Source organism: Podarcis pityusensis, assembly GCF_964106645.2.
Source record: "Podarcis pityusensis genome assembly, chromosome: 13".
NCBI lineage: Eukaryota > Metazoa > Chordata > Lepidosauria > Squamata > Lacertidae > Podarcis > Podarcis pityusensis.
In genome coordinates, this window is record NC_138038.1 from 3,732,397 (window position 1) to 3,758,604 (window position 26,208).

At 44.6% G+C, this 26,208-nt stretch overlaps 1 protein-coding gene across 3 annotated transcripts in view; it reads right to left on the reverse strand.

Annotated features, from left to right (window-relative positions):
- SLC9A3 (solute carrier family 9 member A3) overlaps positions 1 to 26,208 on the reverse strand; it is a gene marked incomplete at its 3' end in the record, with an annotated part of 109,752 nt that overhangs the window by 46,113 nt on the left and 37,431 nt on the right. For 2 of the 3 annotated variants that reach the window (XM_080976651.1, XM_080976652.1), the window contains exon 1: positions 11,414 to 11,682. The exons of the other annotated variant lie outside the window; for it this stretch is intronic. In XM_080976651.1, the coding sequence (XP_080832777.1) occupies positions 11,414 to 11,621 (208 nt within the window). In that variant the 5' untranslated portion in view covers positions 11,622 to 11,682. Of the gene's footprint in view, positions 1 to 11,413; positions 11,683 to 26,208 lie in introns of those variants that run through there. 3 annotated transcript variants of the gene reach the window in all.

Genomic DNA, 26,208 nt, shown 5'->3' on the forward strand with positions numbered 1-26,208 from the left:
GAGGTGTAGCCATGGCTGGGAACAGCCAGAGGCAAATGTGGGGGAGATAAGAAGAGCCTGCTGGATCAGGCCAATAACCCATCTAGTCCAGCATCCTGTTCTCACAGTGGCCAACCAGATGCCTGTGGGAAACCTGCAAGCAGGATTCGAATCCAAGAACAACTCTCCCCTCCTGCAGTTTCCAGAAACTGGTATTCCAAGGCATGGAGGCAGAACATAGCCATCATGGCTAGTAGCCTTTGATAGGCCTCTCCTCCATGAGTTGGTCTAATCCTTTTTTAAGCCATCCACGTTGGTGATCATCACTGCCTCCTGTGTGTTCCACAGTTTAACTATACTCTCTTTGAAGAAGCAGGTTCTTTTATCCATGCTGAATCTCCCAACACTCAGTTTAACTGGATGCTCACGAGTTCAAGTGTTATGACAGAGAGACAGAACTTTTCTCTATCCACTTTTTCCATATCGTGCATAATTTTACAAACCTCTATCATGTTACCTCTTTCTTGCCTTCTCTCTAAACTAAAAAAATCACAAATACTGCAACCTTTCCTCATAAGCGAGTTGTTCCATCCCCCTGACAATTTTGGTTTTCCTTTTCTGAACCTTTCTCAACTCTACAATATCCTTTTTTGAGGTGAGGCAACCACAACTGTACACAGTATTCCAAATGCAATCACACCATAAATTTGTATAATATTGTTAAGATATGAGCAGTTTTGTTTTCAATTCCTTTCCCAATGATCCCATGAAAATTCCCTTTTCATGGCTGCTGCGCTGTGGGTTAAACCACAGAGCCTAGGACTTGCCGATCAGAAGGTAGGCGGTTCGAATCCCCGCGACGGGGTGAGCTCCCGTTGCTCGGTCCCTGCTCCTGCCAACCTAGCAGTTCGAAAGCACAAAGTGCAAGTAGATAAATAGGTACCGCTCTGGCGGGAAGGTAAACGGCATTTCCGTGCGCTGCTCTGGTTCACCAGAAGCGGCTTAGTTATGCTGGCCACATGACCCGGAAGCTATACGCCGGCTCCCTCGGCCAATAAAGCGAGATGAGTGCCGCAACCCCAGAGTCGGTCACGACTGGACCTAATGGTCAGGGGTCCCTTTACCTTTACTCACTGGGTCAACAACTTCATTGTGCTGTCTACTATGGCCCCAAGGTCTTGTTCCTGGTCCAGCACTGCCAGTTCAAACCCCTTGTGTGCACAGTTAAAATTTAAGATTTTTTCACTCCAACTTACATCACTTTTCACTTGTTTACACTGAATTGCATTTGCCATTTTACTGCTCATTCACTCAATTTGTATGTGCTGCAAGCCAGATTGGGGGGGGGGGTATAAACAATAAAATTATTATTTTGGTAGTAGTGGTGGTGGACATTTTGAGCTCTTTGCTATCTCTTTAATAATCCTGAACAATTTAGTATCATCAGCAAACTTGGCTACCTTACTGCTCATCCTAACTCTAGATGGTTTGTGAACAAGTTAAAAAGCACAGGTCCCAATACAGTGGTACCTCAGGTTAAGTACTTAATTCGTTCCAGAGGTCCGTTCTTAACCTGGAACTGTTCTTAACCTGAAGCACCACTTTAGCTAATGGGGCCTCCTGCTGCTGCCGCCACATGATTTCTGTTCTCATCCTGAAGCAAAGTTCTTAACCCGAGGTTCTATTTCTGGGTTAGCGGAGTCTGTAACCTGAAGTGTCTGTAACCCGAGGTACCACTGTATTTCTCTCCATTCGGAGAATCCACTCTAACACTGAATCAGAACAAACAGCCAAACAAACAAACAAACAAACCACCACTTGGAAATGGAGCTTTAAAGCACAAACCTGTACCTAGAAAAGTGGCACTAAAGGAAGTCTGGATGAGTGCTAGGTCAATAAGATACCCTCTATCTATGTGCTTGCTGACACTCTCAAAGAATTCGAATATGTAGGTTTATGAGACAAGAATTTCCCTTACAGAAGCCATGCTGGTTCTGCTTCAGTAAGACTTGTTCTTCTATATGCTTGGTTATTTTATCTTTAAAAATATTTTCTACCAATTTTCCAGGGACAGATGTCAAGCTAACTGGCCTGTAATTTCCACGATCCCTGCTGCATCCCTTTTAAAAAAGGGTTATATTGGGCACTTTCCAGTCCTCAAGTATGGAGGCTGATCCAAGGGGCAAGTTACTTTTTGTTATTGTTGTTAGGAGATCAGCAATTTTACATTTGAGTTCTTTGAGAACTCTCAAGAGGATGCCATCCAGACCCAGCAATTTGTCAATTTTTATTTTGTCCATTAGACCGAAAACTTCACCTCTTGTCACTGCTCTCCGTCTTAGTTTCCCAGACATGCCTCTTGCAAAGCTTAGTTCAGGCACTGGGATTTGCCCTATATCCTCTGCTGTGAAAACAGATCTAAAGAATTCATTCAGCTTCTCCCCAATCTCCTTATCCTACTTTGACTCCCTTATCATCCAAGGGTCCAACTGCCTTCCTGGACATTTTCCTGCTACTAAGAACTTATTGTTGCTGGTCTTAATGTGTTCCTCAAATTAATGTTTAGTATCCCTTACTTACTGTCTGCAGGCACTTTTTTGCTAAAGTTTGTGTTCCTTTTTGTTATCTTCATTTGGACAAGAGATCATTTTTTTGAAGGAAGCCTTCTTGCCTCTGAAAGCTTCTTTGACTCCGCTCATTAACCATGCCAGTTTGCTCTTGGCCTTCATGGTACCTTTCCTGCTCTCAGGTATATATTCAAGTTGTGTTTCCAATTTTCTGTCTTTAAACAATTCCCAAGCAATTCTGAATGATTTGACCTTCTTGGCTTCTCAACTGCCTTTTTAACCAAACCCCTCATTCTGGGGAAGTTTACTCTTTTGAAATCAGCTGTGACTGGGGTGGATTTCCTTCACAATTGGCTATTTACAGGTATACTTTATTTAACAGCACTCTGATCACTGCTCCCACCTGGCTCAACTAAGCTTACATCTCACACCAGGTCCTAGATGCCATTTATCTCCATTTTTCTGCTGCTGCTCCTTCCTCTTCTCTTTCTCTCTTTCTCAACTCTCTCTTCCTCTCTGCCCAGTGGGCTGCTGGGCAAGGAACAGATCACTCTTGTCACAGGGCTGAACTGTTTGCTTGCAAAGGGCTTTTGATATTTGGCCATGGGCCACAGATTGCTAACAGTGTATTTGTTTTCGATGGATTGCTCCTTTTGTTTCAAAACACCTATGTCCAAGGGCATAGGGTTATTCTAGAATAGCTGGGTTCTTTGAGGGAATGAACTTTTGGTTTTGGTTTCTGTCACCCTTAAAATATACGATCTAAAGTTCATAATAACCCATTTGGGAAACATATTAGTACCTATGATTTATCATCTTCTTTTTTAACTTCCAGAGTTCAATGGATTGTGTGTTTCTGCATAATATGTATAATAAGAAAGATGAGCAAAATAAAACAAAGTTTGTGTTCCAGCAACCATAAGCTGGCATAATTGAAAGGATTTGTGTTTACTTTAAGCACCAAGAGGGGTCCACTGAGACTTGCGCAAATGCTGCTTATGTTGAGGCACACCTGGATTCCTTATGTAAATGCACGGTATACAAAGTGCTGTTGTGAACAGCTGCCACATTATCTATGGGCTGTAATGTGAACCATGTAGAGCTGTGCTGCTCTGGGATCTCATTTCTTACTGTAAATAATTAAGACTTGCATCTAGAAAAGCTGAGTTGTGCCCTGCATGTGCGTGACTAGGAGGAGGTGGGGACAAAGGAGGGGAGGATACAACCTAACAGGTCTTCTGAATGCATTAAATTAGTCAGATGGAAACTAAATGTGATCACAGGCATCCATTTACAGTAAGGAAATTCAACACAAGCATTGTTTGCATAAGCCCTAAGACTGGAAGCACTCACTTGGCAAGTCCAGGCTTCTAGAAATTCCAGGCTAATATATTTACTTACTTTATTCTTATTATAGCCAAAGTGCAGATTTAAAAGATACCTGGTGCAGCAACACAAATCGCAGCCATATTCTTCATTGATAAGATAGCAAGCCATGTGAAATCCATACCTGTGCCTTCTCCAATGATGGAAAAACCCTTGTTTTAATTGGACGTCCACAAAACCCAACACAAAGGAGCATGCCTGGAGCTACACAGTGCGCACAAGTGTAATAGTTTGCTGCACAGTATGGATTTTGTTAATCAATTACCTATTTTAAATCAGAAGAAGGAGGTTGCAATCCTAGGCACAGGGAACAACTCACATTATAATAATTGGCATTTTCTTGCAAATAATCATGAATAGGATTGTACTGCAAGCATGCTACAGCTTTCACAAGTGTTGGTAGCGCTGCTCAAATATCTTCAATTTTATTTAATTTGTTGAATATATGTAGTCAATTTCAGGGGGGGAAACAAATGCCTAAATGTGTACCACTCACTGCCAGAACACTGGAGGTGAACAGCCAAACTAGGTAGAATATGCATGTATATTTTGGCCCTAAATCTAAATAAAGATTTAGGGCCAAAATATATATGCATGTCCTAGTTCGAAAGCACATCAAAGTGCAAGTAGATAAATAGGTACCGCTCCGGTGGGAAGGTAAACGGTGTTTCCATGCGCTGCTCTGGTTTGCACACCAGCCCTTTTTCCACTCAAAAGCTATTCTCTAGAGGACTGCAAAGCAGCAATTGGTGAGCAATTTCAAGTTTTAAAAAATTAGATTCTGACTAAACACCAGGAAGAACTTTCTGACAGTAAGATCTGTTTGACAGAGGAATGGACTCCCTCAGAAGGTGGTGGGCTCTCCTTCCCTGGAGTGCAGCTGAGCGGGACTCAGCTGTGGGCAGCCTGAGGAAGCATTTTTCACCTTGAGCCTGTCCAAAAAAGCAAGCCCTGGTATGGACCAGCAAACAGCTAGAAGAGGAGGAGAGGACAGAGGGTGAAGAAGAAGTTGTGTGCGAAGGGAGACCCTTTCCTCATCCTTTGGACCTCCTGGGAAACTCAACAAGCCTGCTACACCTGGAACTGGGTGTGGAAAGTGCAGCTCAATGGGTCACAGCCGTGGGCAGCCTGAGCAGCGCGGAACCCTGTGCAAGGCCATCTGATGACCTCCCTGCTTGGAGCAGGAGGAACGAGGCTCTGGCAGAGTCCTAGAACCCTCCTACCTTCTTCCCAAAGCCTGGTAAGCACTTGCCCAGCTTTGGGAAGGAGGAAGGACTCTTTTCTTTCTTCTTTCTTTCTTTGGCGATCCCTCGTAGCCAAGTAAGATCGTCTTCCATAAACACAGTTTTAACAATGAGTCCGTAAGTGACTGTGGAGGCCAATTCTGGATCCACACATCCTTGCAGAGTGGGGACATTGGTTTCCAGGCGGGAGCTGATCATGGTGTGGATTTGCCAAGCGTGCCTTCCTCCTAGCACGTTTCTCCCTCCCCGTGCTTACCTGGCTTTGAGAAGGCACCTTCCTCAGCTGCCCTAAATCTGCCCCTGGCCTGAGGAAGGACCATCCACCTTGGACCTGACAATAAAAAGTAAGCCAAGAACAACAGACTACAGTTGTTGTAGTCTGCTGTTTTGTTTCCAGGCACCCTTCTCATAGCAATAAGCCTGAAAGTGTGTCAGAAAGAAATTGAATTGATATTGGTTTATGTAGGTTACTAACTTTGTATTAAAGTCACATTTCTATATGTAACTGTGTATTTTTGTAATATTTTAAGTTATCTGTTGTTGTTTCAGTTTTTTTGTACACCACTTAAGAGATTTTTTAAAATTTACTAAGTAGTATAGAAATCAAATATTTGAATAATTAAATTGGAGATTTTTATGCAGAGGTTGGATGGCCGTCTGCCATGGATGCTTTAGTTGAGATTTCTGCACTGCAGGGGGTTGGACCAAATGACCCTCAAGGTCCCTTCCAATTCTACAATTCTATGGTTCTTTGAATTTTGAGCAGGCCAGAAGAATCTGCTCCCACCCAACAACCCATCACTGCCGTTCTACAGCTGCCTTTCTTCTAAAAGGTATAGAAAAAATTACAAACAACTGCATGCAGCCTGTACTGTACTTGGATCTTGTGTGTGCTGTCCAGCTAAAGTTGCACACTTTTAAGTCCCAGATTCACAGAGCTATCCTACACATTTTTATTTGGAATAAGTCCTACTGAGTTCCATGGGACTTGCTCCCAAGGAAGCATTTTAGGTTTGCAGGCAAATAGAACACAACAGGCAGAAATTTCCAAAGCTCGGAAATATTCTTCTACTGGCACTGTTGAGCAACAGATGCTGCTGCTCCCAACTCCTACATGGTCATTTCTGTCCAAAGGGCTGATCAAACTGACCTCCTATCTATCTATCTATAGAAGGAGGAGCTGCTGTTGCTGCTGCTGCTGCTACTACTACATCATCATTATCATAGCCAAATTATTTCATCAAGCAACTTACCCTGTGTGTAAGACCAAGAGCAGCTCAGCAGCTACTCAGGGCACAGAAACTGTATCACATTTCTAACCAACAGCAGTGTTGGAAAGGCTTACAAACTATAGAATCACAAAGAAGAGGCTATTTCTTTCTATTGTTATCCTATAATGCAAAAACCAGACCTGAAACTACACCATTTCAATCCCTAACCTGGACAAGCACATTCAGCTACTCATTCCAGAAAATAAAACCAAAATGAAATATTTTCTGCTTGGTTGCTTCCCAGCATTCTGGCCAGTCTTGCTTAAAGTGCAATTCACTGCAGATTTGGAAGATCCTGTTAAACATGAGGCTGTAAGGCAATATCAATAACAGAAGACCAAGAATATTCAAATGAATGTTGCCTGGATTTCCCCCCCTGCAGAGCCAACAGAAGTTTTGGTGGGAGATCAGAAAAGAGTGGTATCATGGAGAACAGCCTCCCTTCCTCACTGCCCCTGCTCTGCAAAAGATTCAGTCCCCAGTGCCTAACATACAGGGGGGTGGGAAGGACATGGTGGGACCCTGCCCTACAGCTCCTGCATGATGTCTAATTTCACACAAGACCTGTGTCTGCCACAGCTACACTGAAGTTGTTCTGGTGTTTCCCCACAACAAATGCATAAAGAGTGAAGGGCAGTGTTGCATTTCTGAACACTCAGAGGTAAGCTAAACATGTCCATGGTGGGTTTTTAGGGGCATCCGTTTGCCCACTGCATGCTAAGCGCTTCCTGTGAGAAACACCAGCAAAGCTGCGGCGAAGCCAATTGACAGAAAGTTAAAGGGAGGTTCAGGAAAGTGGGGCACTCCCTCAGGAAGCCTAAGATCCCAGCTGCAATTTTCTGTATTTCACAGGATAACCAGCACCAGAGTGAAAACAGTACAGAATTTGTCAGCAACACATTATCCGCTGAAAACAAATGTATTACACCTCCAGGGCTCTTTAAAGGTGTATTGGATTGGATTGATCTTTATTACGGCCATTGGCCCGTCACACGACAGTTTCCCATACCAACATAATGTACTTGAACCTCCAAATTTAAAACCGTCAAAACTTACAAAAAACAGACAAGAACCAAAGCAGAACAAAAACCAAAGACCAACATCATACGTTGCAATAAATTTGTAACATAACCATCACCATCTGCTCACAAATCAATAGAAGACATCAATGGTGATTCACCTAGTTACATCCTAAAACATAGATCATGGTTTAAAGGGATTTTCCGAGCCACACAGGAGTCCGTTTCTCTTCTTTAGGGATAGGACACTGATCAAGAATCTGGCAACCGTGAGTGATCTTAGGGGGTCATCATCATTTAATAGATATCTCAGTTTGGCTTCATTCGTATCATCGGCAATTCCCTTTAGATATTGGGCAAGAAACTTGCTCCTGGCCGATGAGTGAAAAGCACAGTCAAAAATTATGTGATGCAACGATTCCGGTGCCCCACAATTACAATCACATAAGAGCGATATCTGTCCATTGGAGAATCTATTTCTCAGCATGTTCGATGGGAAGGTGTTGAATCTTGCCTTTACAAAGGCATATCTATGAGCCGAAGAAGTTAAGGAATTCAAATAGTTTGGGAGCCTTAAGAGGGGTGATAAACCAAGGTTTAGAGGTGAGCAGGTACCATTGCCCAAGACCATTTTCTGCTGCAAGTCCATCTCCTCTAGTTTACAGGTTACTGTTCTTTTAGCTGGAACTATGTCCTGCTCTAGTAATTTGGATGGGGAGATTCCCATTGCCGTTATTTTCAGCTGTAAATTTTTTACCCATGGGCTCTGGAAATCATCTCTCCACATACATTGTATCAAGTACAAGTTTGGGAGATTGTGCCATAGAGATAACCAGTGACAAAGTATGTGCTTCCACAGAGCGTTTTCCAGGGATACAGTATTAAGTTCCATGCGTAACGCTGTATTACTTACACAGTTGGGCAGTTTCAATATCCCTCTTAAAAACTGATTTTGAATAACCTCTAGGTGAGATAGATTGACAAAAGTCCCCCAAATTGAGATGGCATAGGCAATTGTCGGGATCACCTTGGCCTTGAAGACTTTCAACGCCGATGGGATATGAAGGGCCCCATCGGTGAAGAAGAATCGCAAGATCGCCAAGGAGATAGCTTTGGCTCTATTTGTAACATAGGCTACATGGGCCTTCCATCTAAGGTTATGTTGTAACCAAACTCCCAAGTATTGGAATCTATAGACTTGTTCGATGACTCTCCCATCAATTCTCCAATTATGGAGTTTCCGGCTCTTTGAGAAAATTAGGATCTTAGATTTTCCATAATTAATTGTAAGGGAATTTGCGTTACAGTACGATCCAAAAATTTTTAAGGCCCTCCTGAGACCTACTCTAGAAAAGGAAAGGATGACTGCGTCATCCGCATACAGTAACAAAGGGCAGCGATAAAGTGCTAGGCGGGGTGCATGAATCCTTTCTTGAGCCTCTATTAGGGGAGTCCTCATATCGCTTATGAACAAGTTGAACAGGAATGGAGCCAATATACAACCCTGTCGGACACCTCTGTTAATGGGAATTGGATTGGTGAGATCACCCTCCGGGGTGAGTCTCACTCTATTTAAAGGTGTATTCATTGCTCAATAAAATATGCAAGGGGATACAGTCAGCATGCACAATTAAAGGATCTTCCCCTCTACCTTCTCTCTTTCCCACACACAAATGCACACCAAACAAACTCCATACTCATGTGAAGAGTAATAGTTTGCCTCATATTTTTTGTCCATCCATACTAATCTGATGTTTTAAAAAACGTATATAAACCCTGTTGTCTCTTTGGCTACCAACACAATGAACTGGTGCAGTGCTTTGGTTTGGAATATGAATTAGGAGATAGGAATACCTGGCTCAAATCTCAGTTCTGCCATTAACTTTCTTGGTGACTATAGGCTCAGCCTTTCCCCACTCCCATCTAAGGAAGAGTAATGCTGACCCATCTTGAAGGGTTATCGCACGTAAGACATGTGGAAAATACTAGGTGTTGTTATTATGCTATGCATTCATTCATTCATTCATTCATTTTCCTTGCTGTATTTCATAGAATCATAGAATTGTAAAGTTGGAAGGAACCACGAGGGTCATCTAGTCCAACCTACTGCAATGCAGGAATCTTTTTGCCCAACATGGGGCTTGAACCTGTGACCTTGAGTTTAAGAGTCTCGCGCTCTACTGACTGAGCTATCTGTATCCCACTTTTTTCTCCAAGGAGCTCAAAGGTTAGGCTGAGTGACTGGCCCAAGGTCACCCAGTGAGCTTCATGGCCAAGTGGGGGATTTGAACCCTGGTCTCCCAAGTCCCAGCATGACACCCTAAGTTATTGTAATAGAGGTCAAGAAATGCAGCCGTCTGCCCATGTTATAGTTCACCAACTTCCCAAACCTCACGGCCAATTCACACTTCAAATCAAGCACAAAAAGTATGAGACTTTAAGATGGCAAAATACGCACATTGAATCAGCCCCTACTTGTGCTTATTGGAGGAATCCTTCGTCATTAAACACACCCGCACTAGACACGTGTGCCATTGAAACCTGGCTACCTTTTTTGTCCCTTGACTGAAAAATAAAATAAAATGCAAATTGGTCTTCCATATTCACATGGAAAATGCAGAGGGAGCTGGTGGTCCTAGCCAGGTGGGCAGAAGCAGGTAGTCTGCAGCCGGTGCTTATGAAACCCTAACACCATTGCAGCAAAGCATCACAATTAAATGTGGAATTTTATAATCCAGGGAACATCATTACAAACTGCTCGGATGTTAATAATTCTACTCACAGGGAAATCCTAACTGCTAGGCTTAAAAAGAAACCTGAGCAATGCGCCCAGAGGCATGAGACACTGAGAAGTTTGCCTACATAACCCCCATTGACACAATTATTTGTGTCATCTTACACCCCTTTTAAATGTGTTTTGGGGAGGGGGTTATTGATTTGTTTTTTGTTCTTGCTATTATCACGTATTTGATGCTTCTATATTGTATTTCTATGTTGTGAACAGCCCTGAGATCTGCGGATGAAGGGCTGTATACAAATTTAATAAATTATTATTATTATTTGCAGTGCAAAAGGCCAGCTTGACATCAGCAGAGTGAAGTGGCCTGTCTCTGGCAGTTATTTTGGAGTACAAGTAAGGGACAGCAAATTATCAGCAATTTCATTCATAAGCCCCACCAGGGGTGCATTCCCCCCTGCCTTTGGCACCATGTCCTGGGCCATCACCAACACCCGCCTGCATGGAGCAGCCAGGTCAGACCACTGATTCCATCTAGCCCAATGTTGTCTGGTCACTGGTCTTGCTGGTGTTCTCAGGCAGGGACGTTTTCAGTCCAGCTGCATTGGATCCTTTCAGCTGGTGCTGGGCGGGTGCGACCAGGTGGGACTGAACCTTCTATAGGTAAAAAGCTTGCTCTCTTCCTCCTTCTCTCTCCTACTGCCTGAGCTCCTTTTACCAAGCCCACTACAGTTGCACGGTCCGCCTCTCCTTCTCTCAAACTGCCACACTGCACTCTTTCTTCCCCACCTTTTACAGGAGAGCAATGCCCTTCAGTGCCTAATGGGGTCGGCCAAAGATGCTTCACGGAGCAGAAAGAGCACTTTTCATTCATTGCAAAACAGCTACATATATGGAACATGGCAGGAGCCTGAAGCATCTCTGGTCTGGGGGATGTGAAGCTGGCAACCCGGCCAAGGAGCAGCACCGATCTGCCCAGCCGCTCTTCCAAGAGCGCGCTGCAGGCACTGGAGAGAAAAGCAAGACGCCCCAGAGAGCAATCCCCGGGCAGGGACAGAATTATATCTTCCAGATTCTCCAGCGGGGGGAAAACTATTCAGAAAGTTAAGGAGCACCAATTCAGTTTTTGTACCCATTCGCCAAGGCGGAGTACAAAAGGAGTGGAGGGGGGGACGGGGGGAGAAGGCATGGAAGAGGCTGGCCCACTCACAAATCTTGGCCACGCTGGCGACGAAGATCCACAGGACGATGATGTAGGGCGCCTGCACGTGATGCCACTTGAAGGTGACGATCTGGAAGCCCTCGCTTGTGTGCTCCGGCGGCGCCTCTTCCGTCCCCGCGGCGCCGGGCAGCAGCAGCAGCAGCAAGCCCAGCAGGAGCCCCCAGGGCGGCCGCGGCCTCATCCTGGCCGGACCCATCAGCGGGGCAGAGACCTTCCGGGCGGCGGGCGGCGAGGGCAGCGGGAGGGAGCGGCGAGCGCACAGCGTCTGCCCCAGCGCGCACGGCCGGCAGGGATCGGCCACGCCGCCGCCTTTATGCTGTGCCCCCCGCCCCCGAGGGGAGGAGCCTCCTCGGCGGAGCCCTCGTGCCCCAAGCGGGGCCCCGCCGCCCAGGGCTCTTCCCCGGCCCCGGGGGGCCCCAGCCATCCACTTGGCCGGGCGCCCAGGAAAGCGGCGCGGGGGCGCGGCGTCCGGAGGATCGCTGCTCGCCCCTTCCTTCCTCTGCGGAGGAAGCCGGGGAGCCTGGCCCCGGTTCCCCCAGCAGGGAAACCGAACCACCGTCGGAAGCGCGCCGGTTTCCGCCAGCGCTGCTCGCCGCTCTGCGTCTTCCGAGCCCGAGCCCGGTGTCCGCCTTCTTCCCCAGGAGCCGGCGCCTGTGCCCAGCGCCCAGCAAGCCGCGGCGGATGAGGAGCAAGCGGGAGTCCGCCGCCGGACTGGGGTCCCGATCCCTCGGAGGCGGTGCGAGCCGGGCACCCGGGGAAAGCTGCACGCCGAGCCCATTTGCGCCACTCGCCCGCCCACCTTCCCGGCCAGGCCACTTGGCGTGGGAGTTCAAACATCTCCCCGGAGAGATAAGGGAGCGAGCGTGGAAGAGGATCGCGGCAGGAAGAGAGAGACTTCTCGGTTTAGCAAAAGGGGTTGTGGAAGTGGCCCTGAAGCTCCAAGGGGGCCGCCTGCAGCTCCGCCAGGCAGCCAGCATTTGACCAACACTGCGAGATAAGCGATTCTTGCAGCAAGAATCGAAATAGAGCTTGAATTGCGCACCTAGTTCAGACTTCTGGCGTGGGGACGACTGCAAGGATTTGATTCCCCACCCCGGCTCATGTCAGATGCCTGCAACGTCTTGGAGGAGGAACGGAAGGGCCCCTACCTGCAATGAGCCCACCACACGTAAAAAAACAAAATAATGCTTTCTTTGGCACGTGTCAGAAAAAGGTGAAGAATTTTCCCAGGACAGGGAAGTTTGGCTCTCTCAGACTTGCACATCTCTTTATTTAATGCACTCACGGCAACCCTTGTAGCTTGTGCGCTTCTGCCCGAAGGCAGCCTTTCTCCAGGCAAGACACAGGCTGGTGGGTATTGTGGTCCCAAGCAGCTGGGTGGCAGCCTCAAGACATGGCACATTCCCTGGCAGAAGTGAAGCATGCCTTTGCTCCTGCCATCTCAGGGCAACCAAGGAGTTATCTTAATATCATTCAGGAACTAGTATTACATCTCAGGTTTTACTCCTCTCTTTTCAATGTTTTTAAAATCCTGCAAGTTATCTTGGTGCTATGGGAGCTGGCCAGAGAAGGTCACCTCTCCCCACAGCAGGACTAAACGTCAGGAAAGTGGATCGCTGTGGCACAGTGGGAAGCCACAGCTTGGCTCTCCCTGGGCTTCTCCTGGTGAAGTGGGAAGCAGTGCTGCCATGTCTCTCATGCTTCCAAGGGAAAGATGTTTCAGTCCAGCCTAAGTGGTGGAGAAAATAAAACGTCAGAACCTAAGAAGAGCCCCCTGGCTTAGGCTAAGTACCCACCGAGTCCAGCATCTTGTTCTCACAGTGGCCAACCAGATGCCCCAACGGGAAGCCACAAGCAGGACCCAAACGCAAGAGGAACTTTTCCCCCCTGCAGTTTCCAGCAACTGGGATTCAGAAGCATGTTGCCTCAGAAGCGTTTAGTGACTACACTGCACATCTGACATACCCATATTGCAGAGGCTGCTGGTATGCAGTTCTCCAATGACACGCGAGAGCCAGTGTGGTGTAGTGGTTAAGAGCGGTAGACTCGTAATCTGGGGAACCGGGTTCGCTTCCCCGCTCCTCCACCTGCAGCTGCTGGGTGACCTTGGGCCAGTCACACTTCTCTGAAGTCTCTCAGCCCCACTCACCTCACAGAGTGTTTGCTGTGGGGGATGAAGGGAAAGGAGAATGTCAGCCGCTTTGAGACTCCTTCGGGTAGTGATAAAGTGGGATATCAAATCCAAACTCTTCTTCTGCATCTTCTATGGCATGGGTAGGCAAACTAAGGCTCGGGGGCCAGATCCGGCCCAATCACCTTCTAAATCCAATAACGACAGTTCAGGAATCAGCGTGTTTTTACATGAGTAGAATGTTTCCTTTTATTTAAAATGCATCTCCGGGTTATTTATGGGGCATAGGAATTCGTTCATTCCCCCCTCCAAAAAAATAAAAATAAAAAATAGTCCAGCTCCCCACAAGGTCTGAGGGACAGTGGACCAGCCCCCTGCTGAAAAAGTTTGCTGACCCCTGTTCTATGGCATTGCAAGAGGAGCTGGGAACACATCTTTTAGTCCAGGCACTACTTCACTGTGCCAGGTTATAAAGTCAGTGACTTGTTAGAGTTGCAGGTTACTTTTTTCACCAGGAAGGAAGAAAGGGGGTTGGGAAGCAAAGCCAACAGCTCCCAATGTGATTATACTGAATCGTTGTCCTCCTGATGGTTTGTCATGCCAGAATTAACAATCCTAGCTCTCCAAAGTACTGGAGCAGAGGTCCCCCAATGATGGTCTGTGAGCTTTGTTCAGGTGGTCCGTTGCATGTCTGTCAATTTGTGGTTGAAGACGGCGGGTGGGGCTGGCATATCCATCATATTAAATTGTTGTTCACTGCTTTGTGATATTTTAGTTGGTCCTAAGAAAGGTATTGCCCTACTGTGGCTTTTGGCTTTTTCCTTGTTTATGAGGCACATTGAGAATCTAATTTTACCGAGGATTATCTGTGTTGCTTCCTGCCTCATGTGTGACCATGAGGTTATTATTTTTAAATGCTATCATAAAATGTACATTATTTTAAAAGGTAAAGGTAAAGGGATCCCTGACAGTTAAGTCCAGTCGCGAACAACTCTGGGGTGTGGCGCTCATCTCGCTTTACAGGCTGAGGGAGTTGGTGTTTGTCCACTCCGCAGACAGTTTTTCCGGGTCATGTGGCCAGCATAACTAAGCCGCTTCTGGCGAACCAGAGCAGCGCACGGAAACGCCATTTACCTTCCCGCCAGAGCGGTACCTATTGATCTACTTGCACTTTGACGTGCTTTTGAACTGCTAGGTTGGCAGGAGCTGGGACCGAACAATGGGGGCTCACCCCATCGCGGGGATTCAAACTGCTGACCTTTTGATCGGCAAGCCCAAGGCTCAGTGGTTTAGTTAAACACAAATTGGTGTCTGCCATTCTGAGGATATGGATTTCAAAACCACCAGGGTATGGCAAAAATGCCAGGAATAAAATGCTATTGTCACCTGGTAATAAACTACCACAACATTTTATGCTTCAGTTATGAAATAGACACTGTGATTCAGGAAGAGAATAATGCCTCTCAACATTGCCACTAACTCCAGGAAAATTTATACAACCAGGACCCTCAAATGGTAGCACTTTTCCTGGAATCTACCACTTTGGTTGTAGATTTGATAGATGGGGGTGCAAGCTCATTTATTTGCTTGTCTAAAATAATATCTATCCTGATCCCTAAGAGAAATCAGAGTAATGTATACTAAAAATGAAAAACAATATATAAACATGCAAGGGAAAGCAACAAAACCCACAGTAGCCAAATTATCTACGAGTATTCAAAATCTTGATTTAAAAGTTACGCCAAGGAACCCTACAGATTTCCCAGAGGGGGAGCTCAGGAGTCAGAGGGACACCCCAGAAAAGGCCCTCTCCTACCTTGTCACCTCATGAACACCTGTGAAAGGTCAGAGAGAAGAGCAACCATGAAAGGGCTCAGTTCTTGGCCAGGATTATATGGGCAATCTGGTCCCAAACTGTTTAGGTCAAACCCAAGTCTATGTTCTTCTAGCGAAAGAAAAAAGGACTCCTACACACATATACATGGTGTTATAGATTTGGGGGACCCCCCTAAACCTTAGAAATTAATAAACTGTAGGATTTTGATTGCACATTGAAGGGAAGATTGCAGGACAGCAGGAAAATACAGGCTAAACTTGTTTCCAAGCCAGACCCTCACCTGGGATAGTGGCATTAATAGGACAAAAGGGGTGGATGGCCCATCTAAGAGGAATGGGGCCTGGGCAGGCAGAGATTGCCATGGTGTTTGAGGTGTGTTTGAGGTGTCAGGAAAAAAGCTACTTTAGAGCAAGGCGTGGGGAACAAGTCCCCCTGAAATGACCATGCTGTAGGATCTGAGCTCCTTCCATGCAGACTAAAGGTGTAAATATGTAAATAAAACATACTTCTAAAATCCATGACAGTCTCTGCTGTGTCTTCAGTTCTCCAAAGGAGCATAAAATCTGGGTGAGCATCTGGAACCCCCTGGCAGAGAGTGGGGGTGGCACCCAACTTTTGTAACAATATAAATGGCATGTGAGGAAGATGGTTGAACCTTCTCTCCTGTCATACTATTTTTGGTTTGTTTTTACATGACAGGTATTTTTATGCAGGAAGAATTCATATGGGCAAACACCTACAGCCTAAAGTCATGTGGCTGCACTTTATCACGGTTCTGCTGACTGTGTACACTGGCTCTAACTATAATGTGTGTTACAGCATTAAAACCCCCAATGACAGTTTTTCTCAGAAATAGGCCCCACTGATTTCAGTGGGTCTTACCTCCATGCAAGTCTGCACAGGACTCCACTCCTAGCCTTACAGTTGGCAATTACCCTCCTCATAGATTCATCCCTGGCTACTCATCTTACCTTAATTTAATGAATTGATTTTAAACATTTATATACCGCTTTACATTTAACATTTTCAGAGTGGTGTGGAGAAAAATATATAAAGAAAGCAATATATAAGCAGAACAATGAATAACACATAATGCGTGATAACAGATGGTCTTCTAAATTTCATTCTGCACTTCACATTTATTTGATAAAGGAAATGATTTTGCTCATTTTATAACCATGTATCTTGGCTACGTCAGGGAAATTTTTGGAATGTTGTCTGTTGGTGTCCTCAGCATCAAGGCACGCACACCACTTGGCTCTCTTTCCTGAGATGTAGCTTACAACAATTAAAATCAATGAGAGTTGCTATTGATTAAATGGGGCATTCATACCAGTAAAGATAAGTTAATTCACCAAGTGGAACAGCTTTGCCTCAGAAACAAGTCATGGAATTATGTGCATGGTGAAAACCTACGTGCACAGGCGTTTGGGACCAATAATATTAGTTGGTGCATACAGCCGGCTACTGTGGTTACTGTATTACTATGAATTTTATATTGTTGATTTTTATTGACCACTGCCTATGGGACGCCTTCAAGGAGGAGGCCTCCATGCACAGCAATGATCTGAACAGTGTGTGGAGCACAAAGAGAAGAACTTGGTCTGTTGACATGATTTTGCGGCAAATCTTGGGGCTCATCCACATTTCCGTTTGTCCCCTTATTTCTACGCATGGGTTTGAGAGCTTTTTTTTTTTTTGTCCTGGCACTGTCCCCAGGAAAACCTACAGAGCAAACTTCAATCACGTTTTCTGCAAATTGACGTTTGTTCCGATTCAGCAGTAATCAGCGAGTTTTCCTAGGGAAAGTGGCGAGACCAAGTTAAACCTCCCAGGCCTATGACTGGAAGTCACGTAGCAAGCAGAGGTGTGGATGAGCTCAGAGTTGCCTTAGTGGTTCACACACCTTGTGGTGCTGAGGGGCACTATTCAAGTTTGCCTGCTACTTGTTAGCCTGCCTTCCCTCACCTGCTTTTGTCGTTTCACCCCACAGTCAAAATTTAGACTGCAAAGGTAGACCTAAGGCACACTGATGGTGCTCTATATTAGTGTAATGGATACTGAGAACCCGCTTGGTGTTTTTGGAATTGTAGACCTTGCTCCTGTTATGCTAATTACATTTTTACTATTTTCATATTGTATTGTAATTGTTAATTAAACTTTCGCTTCCAGTATCTTTATTATGTCCCACTTTGGGGATAATTGTCAAAAAGCGGGAGGCAGATTTGGAAATAAACTCATAAATATATAAAGCCCGGTATGTTAACTTCCCAGTAGTCATGGCTTTAAACTGCAGAGAAAATCTGCAATTCTAGGGATACCTTCTTTGGAGACAAGCCCTTCTGGTTTCTGAGTAAAGGTGCAAGGATTTGCACCCTGAACCTTGTAGTAAATTAGAAAAAAGTGCAAAACAATCCAATTAAACAATTAACCTTAAATAATCTGATCTTCTAGGCACACATCAGCTTTACAACCAATAAATGTAAAGGATTGCGTAAGAAGGTGCTTCTCTTTTTACACCAAGAGAAGCTTAGGAGTCCAAAAACAATAATCAAATAATTCTATCACAGTAATTTAGCTAAAGTGACAATTTTCTTTACATCGTACATAAATTCAGTTCAATATTCTTGCACCTTGTTAATAGTTTGCATATTATAACCTTTGTTTTTAAATGCAGGTTAGGAGACCCACACACATTCCAGGGATCAATTTCACCATTTAATCAAGTGAATCAAGGGTCCACCCACATAATAAAAACGTTCACTTGGAAACCTTTGAAAGTTTCCAGGGCTGGGGCCGGCCTGCCTCCAGGGCACACAGGCCAAGAATGCAGACGTGCTTGCTGCCCTATGGAGAGTTCCTGGAGAATCCGAGCAATTCAGATACGCTAAGGCACAAAGCCTCCAGGAACACAACAGGCACAACCTGACCCATGGCAGTCTCCCTATCTTGCCACTGGAGTAGAACAGCAGGTGGGCCAGCTCTTTCTGTCCTATGTTGAGGGTGGGAGGCAAGCGAGGATTTCACCTGGGTGACTCTATCTCTCCTCCTCAAGGGAGACCAAAGATACTGAGCTCGCCTGCCTGGATGCTGCTGGCTGTCACCACCACCATCATCATCATCATTGCTGACAGATTGGAGCTGGTGCAACAGCCTTGCTTCCACAAGAGGGTGAGAGTGATACCCACAATCTTTGGGGAATCAGGTGCTGGAATCACCTGATTGCAATCACAGTCAGAGTACAATTTGTTACTAGCATCAGTGACTACAGTATCATAGGAACACTGATCCAGAGCTTATTTTCTACAGCCTTTATATTTGCTTACATGTAAGATTGGGTATGTATTTTAGTTGTGCATATTGTATTATGCATTTTATTTTATACAGACGCAGGTTTCATCGCATGTATATTGTAATTATATTGTAATTTCAGCTTGTTAAGTCTGGCTGATGAATTGATCAAGATTGGCTGATAAAGCATTGAACAAAACAGATTGGTTATCTGGAAACTCTGTTCTGGCGATATTTGGTGACAGATTATGTATATATCAAACTTTTGAATTATTCTACCGCAACTGGTGAAGAAGACTTAGAGACTTTGGTTGCAATTTCTGATCATCTGTATTAGTCTATTAATAGTGTTTAGTGCTAGTGATGTATGGAAGTGAGAGCTGGACCATAAAGAAGGCTGATCGCTGAAGAATTGATGCTTTTGAATTATGGTGCTGGAGGAGACTCTTGAGAGTCCCATGGCCTGCAAGAAGATCAAACGTATCCATTCTTAAGGAAATCAGCCCTGAGTGCTCACTGGAAGGACAGATTGTGAAGCTGAGGCTCCAGTACTTTGGCCACCTCATGAGAAGAGAAGACTCCCTGGAAAAGACCCTGATGTTGGGAAAGATGGAGGGCACAAGGAGAAGGGGACGACAGAGGACGAGATGGTTGGACAGTGTTCTCAAAGCTACAAACATGAGTCTGACCAAACTGCGGGAGGCAGTGGAAGACAGGAGTGCCTGCCGTGCTCTGGTCCATGGGGTCACGAAGAGTCGGACACGACTAAACGACTAAACAACAACAGTGTTTAGTGCCATTGTTATTGGCCATTGTGTTGCGTTATATTGTTCAGAGTGGGAGAACTAGCAGCAGTGCTTGCACTTCAACATAGGGGTGGGGCAGGATTCGTCCATTCACCATTTGAAAGGTAACTTATGAATACCATACCCTCCAACACTTCTCCAATGAAAAGAGGGACATCCTAAGGAAAAGTGGGATGCTCTGGGATCAAATCAGAAACCAGGACAGCTTCTTTAAATCAGGACATCCCTGGAAAATAGGGACATTTGAAGGGTCTGGAATACTGTTAAATCATCATCATCTTGGCAAAGAATTTCCAAAGGAAGCTGCCTCTTCCCATGCCTAGGTTTGCCCTCAAACTCATGCCCTGGCAAAGCACACTATAGCGGACCTCTATCTGCACTCTCTTTCTGTTCATAAAAACCAGCTTTAGAGTTATTCACATTTTACAGAACAGAACTTTTGGGCAGTGTGTTTAGCAACATCCTTATACCACATCAGGTTATTTGTCTTATGTAGCCCAATCTTGTCTATCCTGACTGGCAGTGGCCCTCCAAGATCTCAGGCAAATGACCTTTCACAGCCCTTCTAAACAGATCCTTTTTTAAAGGTCAAGGGTGGAGCCAGAGACCTTCTGGAGGCAAAGCATGTCCTCCTCTCTTCCTGACCTTGGGTCCCTTCTGCAACAAACGCTTGCTGACCTCTCTGGCCTTAGCCCCCACCACTTGCTCTTTGTTCACCTTCAGTTGGGATGATCAGGCACAGGAAAATTCTGCCCTCACACACCTGGCCTGGGAACTAGGAGTTCCAGGGCAAGCGGAGGCAGGATGTCCACCCACCGGGTCCCTGTGCCAGCTGCACCTCCCTATCTAGAAATCCTATCTTAGTCTGTGTTTATTTTATTCATTGTTTTTTCATGTGAAAACCTTTCAAACGTTTTACTCAACACCCTCTCTGGCAACGCACATTGTGCTTTGCTTCCAGAAAGAATAAACGACATGGGAGATCATAGAAATATAACATTAGAAAAGAAAATTCTTTTGAAGAGAACGTAGCATGAGTTTTATCTCAAATAGTAGTGGAAGTAACAATATGTGTGAGCTAATTGTATCCTTGCAAATATAAAACTACAAGATCCCCCAAACCAGTGTGCTGTTGTTTCTCTTAAAAAAAGTCTCGGGTTTCCTGCAGCAGACTTCCCTTACATGGTACAATGGAAAAGTTCCCATGAATAGAACAGAAATTAAGAGAGATTCTCACATTTCAGTTTGGGTATGATCCAGTCAATAGTATGCAAGCTTATGGTTCATCCATTTCAGTGATAAACACACTGACTTCAATGAGAAATTTCATAACGTGGTTAACTCTGTTATTCAAATCAATAAGAATACAGTTGCATGTTTTGCTCAGAAGTAAGTGCTATTGTGTTTAATGGACTTACTCCCTAGTAAGTAAGCATACGAGATGGTTGGACAGTGTTCTCGAAGCTACGAACATGAGTTTGACCAAACTGCGGGAGGCAGTGGAAGACAGGAGTGCCTGGCGTGCTCTGGTCCAGGGGGTCACGAAGAGTCAGACACGACTAAACGACTAAACAACAACAACAACAACAACAAGTAAGCATAGGATTGCATCTCTTTAAAAAAGCTTACCTTCAGTGGAAGTTTGTAGCGGACTAACAGAATAAGGAAATTTATGGATCACTCTGAAATCCACGTGTGCATATATATTGCTTTTCCATAGAGGAAATGAGGCTACAAATAGCCAGCCTTTCAAGACTTGTACACTAACTAGGTCAGCACAAGCGTCCCCACAACACAAGGGCAGTCACACCTGGCTCACCCTGCCATCTCCCAGGTACTGCCTTCTGTGATGATGCTGGCTTCTTTCTGAGAACGCGCACTGCAGGATATAGCACTGCAGACTGACCAGGCGCTGCTTCTGAAATAGCCAGAAGCACATCAGCACTCACTGGAGACAGAACCATTTTGGTGAACACAAAGTCCAGCACTACCTTCCCATCTGGTGCTAAGGAAGCTGAAGAGCATGACCAACTCAGAAGTAGCGGATCCCACCACTGGCACCAATTATGTAGCAGATCCCATCACTATATACCAACTGCAGTGGATCCAAACTACTTATACATTGTATAATAACCACCACAAGTTATCTTCTGGTTTATCTGTGAGGGAAATCTTAAATACTTGAAGACTAAGGCAGAAGTTGAACAAATAAGATAGATTCATTTCACAGAACAAGGTGGATAAAACAGAATGTGTCAGGAGATAATGTCCTTTCAGGAAACAGTTAACCTATTAATAATTATCCTAAATCTAATGGATGTTACAGGCTACTAATCACGCACAGCTTCTTTTAAATGTCAGTCACTTAAGTTCAGTTATTACACTTCAGGTAGTTATTATACGTGTCCAGACTAGATGGAAAATGCTCAGAATTACTTCACTTCAGTTCCTTAAGTTAGTTGCATAGATGCTATAGCTTAATACTTTGGTTCTTAAACAAGGTGGTACTTTCTGTCAGTTACCCTATTCTATCAATGACACTCCTGAGGTATTTTGAATAGTATTACAGATGCAGGGGATCACCACACCCCTCTTAACTGGTCTTGGAGTCTTCTCTTTCTAGAAGATGTCTCCTCTCCTGACTGAAATGAGACCAAAGTAGATGGTATCCTCACAGCTTCTACTGTTCCTGGCTGGATGTCAAACTCAATTTTGAACCAACTCTCTCAGACAAACCCTATCTCCCATCTCAGATCAAGTCCTATCTAACCACTCCCTCGGAAATGGCTCCTTTTATTCTCCCTCCCAAATTGCTGGCTCCACCCACCTCTGACTAGCTGTCTTGGTATCCAATCAGAGAGGGGCTCCAGCCCTCTGGTGGAATTCTGAAGGACTGCATCACCAGCCTCTGCTGTCCATCACAGCTGCCTTGCTTCCTGAGCAAGCCCTCTCCAAGTGGTACAGGCCAAGTTAAGCAGTGCTTCTGAGAAGGCTGTGAACTGAGGAGGTATCAGGAGTAGGTGTCAGGAGGCAATGCTGAGGCCTCAGCACTGGGCCCACTGCCAATCCCCAATTTCCCTACCCCTCTTTGCTCTTCCTGCCTGTTCACTTGTCCTCACTTAGCAAGTGAACAGTGAGAGCAGCAAGGAGGAGGAGCTTCCATCCAGCTTGCCCTCTCCTCTCCCACGGTGTGGACGGAGCCCAAAGGGAGAGGACAAATGAAAAGACAGCAGGGACCGCAATGAGGAGGAGATATATCAACACACAAGGAAGGGGTCCATAAGGCACCTTGCACCAAGGTCTTCCAAAACCTGGGATGTGGCCCTGCCAGCAGCACTTCAGTCAGCTCAAAGATGGACGACAGAAATGGCACACAGATATTTTTGTCCTCGGGTAAATACAGAGCATTTTCAGAACCAGACATTAACACAAATAAAGCAGTTAGGCTGCTGTTGAAGCACACTGACCCTGCTTTGGTCGGACATACAGTTTTCCTTGCAAGATCAAGTTCAGGAGAAACCTGCTAGTTTCCATTGCAGAATCCGTGTGATTGACTGACCCTGGTTACATCACAAAGTTCCCAAGGCAGTTTTTCTAGTTTGAAAACTTATAGTTTAATAGATTTGATTAACTTCCAAGGCCCTGATCTTTTTTTTAAGATGAACCGCCTGCCTGAAGCAAAGATGAAAAGGAAAGTGGATTTGGAAATACACATTTCATGAGCCAAGCAGGGTGGGAATTCAAACTCAACCTGAAACTGAAAAAAATAAAACTTGCTCCAAGTTAAATGTATGTATGCATGCTTGGCCTGTATATTAAGTACAGTTTTTTAAAACATACAAACTACTTTTTAGTAAAAAATGAATAAAAATAGTGCACAGTCATAAATCTCAAATACGGGACATCTAAGCAAATTTTGTTTTTAATTTCAGGAACGATATTTGCCTTCAGAAGCCAAAAATAGGCTAACCTTTTCTTAGTTATATGGGCGCTTAAAAATAATAATTGGAAGTCATGTGTATATTATCTTTTATCAAAGACAAAGTTGCTTGCTTTCACTTTGCAAGGTGGTGTTAACATTTTAAGCAAACTGGTCTTGGCAAGCTAACAATGACAACAATAAACCCATTTCTTCTAAACTCATTTCCTTAAACTTCCAGCTTCCTAAATATCAAACAGAGGACAATCCCTGCTATGGCTTTCTCATCTGGGGGTCTTTGTAATAATTGGAAGTTTAGGAAGCAAAATGTTGAGATTGACTCTCCAGAGACAGGAGAAGGGAAAGGCAGGGGAATTGTTTACTAGGCAGGGAGATTCATGTAAGCGTAGGAAACTTAACTCCTCAATGCTTTATGGTGCATGGTGGATGATTCTGACTAGGCTCAGGCCACTTACTTAAGGGGAGAACCACCAGTAACTTACTAAAGGTTCTCGCTGTCAAAGGACTCAGCCCTACTGCTATCTTTAAGACTCAGAGGTGGAGTCGCCTGCAAATACCTGCATCTCTCTAGGTCAAAGATGGCAAAATCAGGCCAGGGTCCAGCCAGTTCCCTCATGGAGTTGAGGTCAAGAACACTACATCTCTTAATAAAAAAAATCCTTCCAGTAGCACCTTTAAGACCAACTAAGTTAGTTCTTGGTATGAGCTTTCGTGTGCAAGCACACTTCTTCAGATGTGTATCTGAAGAAGTGTGCTTGCACACGAAAGCTCATACCAAGAACTAACTTAGTTGGTCTTAAAGGTGCTACTGGAAGGATTTTTTTTATTTTGACTATGGCAGACCAACACGGCTACCTATCTGTAACTACATCTCTTGTTAGTGTGTATCAGGCTTCAGTTGGCTTTAGTCTCCCTGCTGAGACAACTTTCTCCTATACCCAAGAAGAGCTTTATCCAGAGGTATTCCCTTGGAGGTGAAGAATGCTTTGGACCTGACTTTGCCTGCCTTTCCTAGGCTTTCCGTGCTTTGAACTAAGTTGGCCTGCGGTGACTTGACTTTGCCTACATTGACCAGGCTTAGTCTGTCACAAGTTGACTTTGCTTACATTGACCAGACATTGCCTGTTTGGACTTGACGTCACAATACTCTACCAGCTTCCTCTGTGGATCTTAAGAATCCATGGAATAAGATAGCTTTACTTCATGTTTTGTGATCACTTGTCCCATGGACCCTATTTCATCTTGGTGAGAAATGAACTTCTCTTTGAAGCATTTACCATTGGTACAGATGCCACCATTATTTCTTTAGTTATTTCCTTCACTCCTTTCAGCTTCATTTTCACCTTGTATGAATGGGGATTTTGTGGCGTGTTTGTATGCTGTGTGGCTGGGCATCCAGTCTTAAAACCATGTCCACAGGATCTCATTTGAACAGCAGGGTCCCCAAACACATTATGTTTCTCCAACTATTTTCAGCAAGCCATTCACTATGAACCCCAGACTTCGCTCCTGGTCCATCATTGCCAGTGCATGTGAAATTAAGATATTTTTTTTGCCCATTAAAAAAACCAGTCTGCAGCAAAAAGCCCCTGTCCCCCATCCTTCAGACAGCATGCACAAGATGTAGAAAAGTTATTGACCTTGGAAGGGTTTGCCCAGGTAGAAGAGTGCAGTGCAGGAAGGGTTCAAAAATAGGGCATTTTGCTATCAGGTGTCATACCCAGGTGCACAGGTGTGAGGCATTGCTGCAAGCCAGTGCAAGCTCAGTGAAGTTAAAGGCAAGAAGTTAAAAACCACCACTAGGCGTTTTCTCTCATAATAAGAATTCCCACCTGACGGGACTCATGCACTGCTGCCACTATTCATTCTTAATTGATTTTAGGTGAGGAAATGGATGTAATATTGAGGGTAACTAATGGAAGGAACATGGATTTTGGAGCAAGATCTGGAACACTGGAGTGCAACATTTAATTGTTTTATTGGGTAAATTAATGGAATATTTTATTTGGATGATATAGGTGGGAGGCACATTAATTTATTTGGCGTAAACTTTATGAAGAATTAACTGGATTCATTATGTGAACTTTTAAATTCTAGTACAGTAATTATTTATAAACGGTCATATAAATATGTGTGCAAATTTGCGTGCCGTTTCATTCTCTTTTTTCCAGTGGTGCAGACCCTCTCCTTATGACAGTGCATAAATGGCTACTCTACATATAAGGAAGGCCCTAACAAATTATTCAAGAGTTTTTCCAGGCTTCTGAGCTCTTCAGCTGAAGCAGGTCATCTCCTAAACTAGATTCCTCTTGGTGATTTCTGAACTTCTGAATTTTCAGCTGAATTTAAAATAACAGGAAAACAGAACTAGCAAAATAAGAGGAAGAAAGATAGGTAACAATGCAGGTTAAAGTAACAGAAAGGCCATTTTTATTTTGTAACTTTTCGGTAGTTCAGAGTCAGGAACAGGACTTAGTTTCTCTCCACCTGATTAGTGTACTTTGGGTAAGTTTACACATGCACTTGCATTATCATAGAATCATATGACTGTTAGAAAGGGACCACGAGGGATTGTTAGAAAGGGACCACGAGGGTCATCTAGTCCAACCCCCTGCAATGCAGGAATCTTTTGCTCAACAATTGTCAATCATAAATCAAAGATACTTTAAAATGGAGAAATGGGGGAGAGTAGAGGGAAATATTCACTTTCCATAACTCTTTACCAACCCACCCCCACCATATATGACATTCTGAAGTGACAAAGTTCATGAAAAAGCC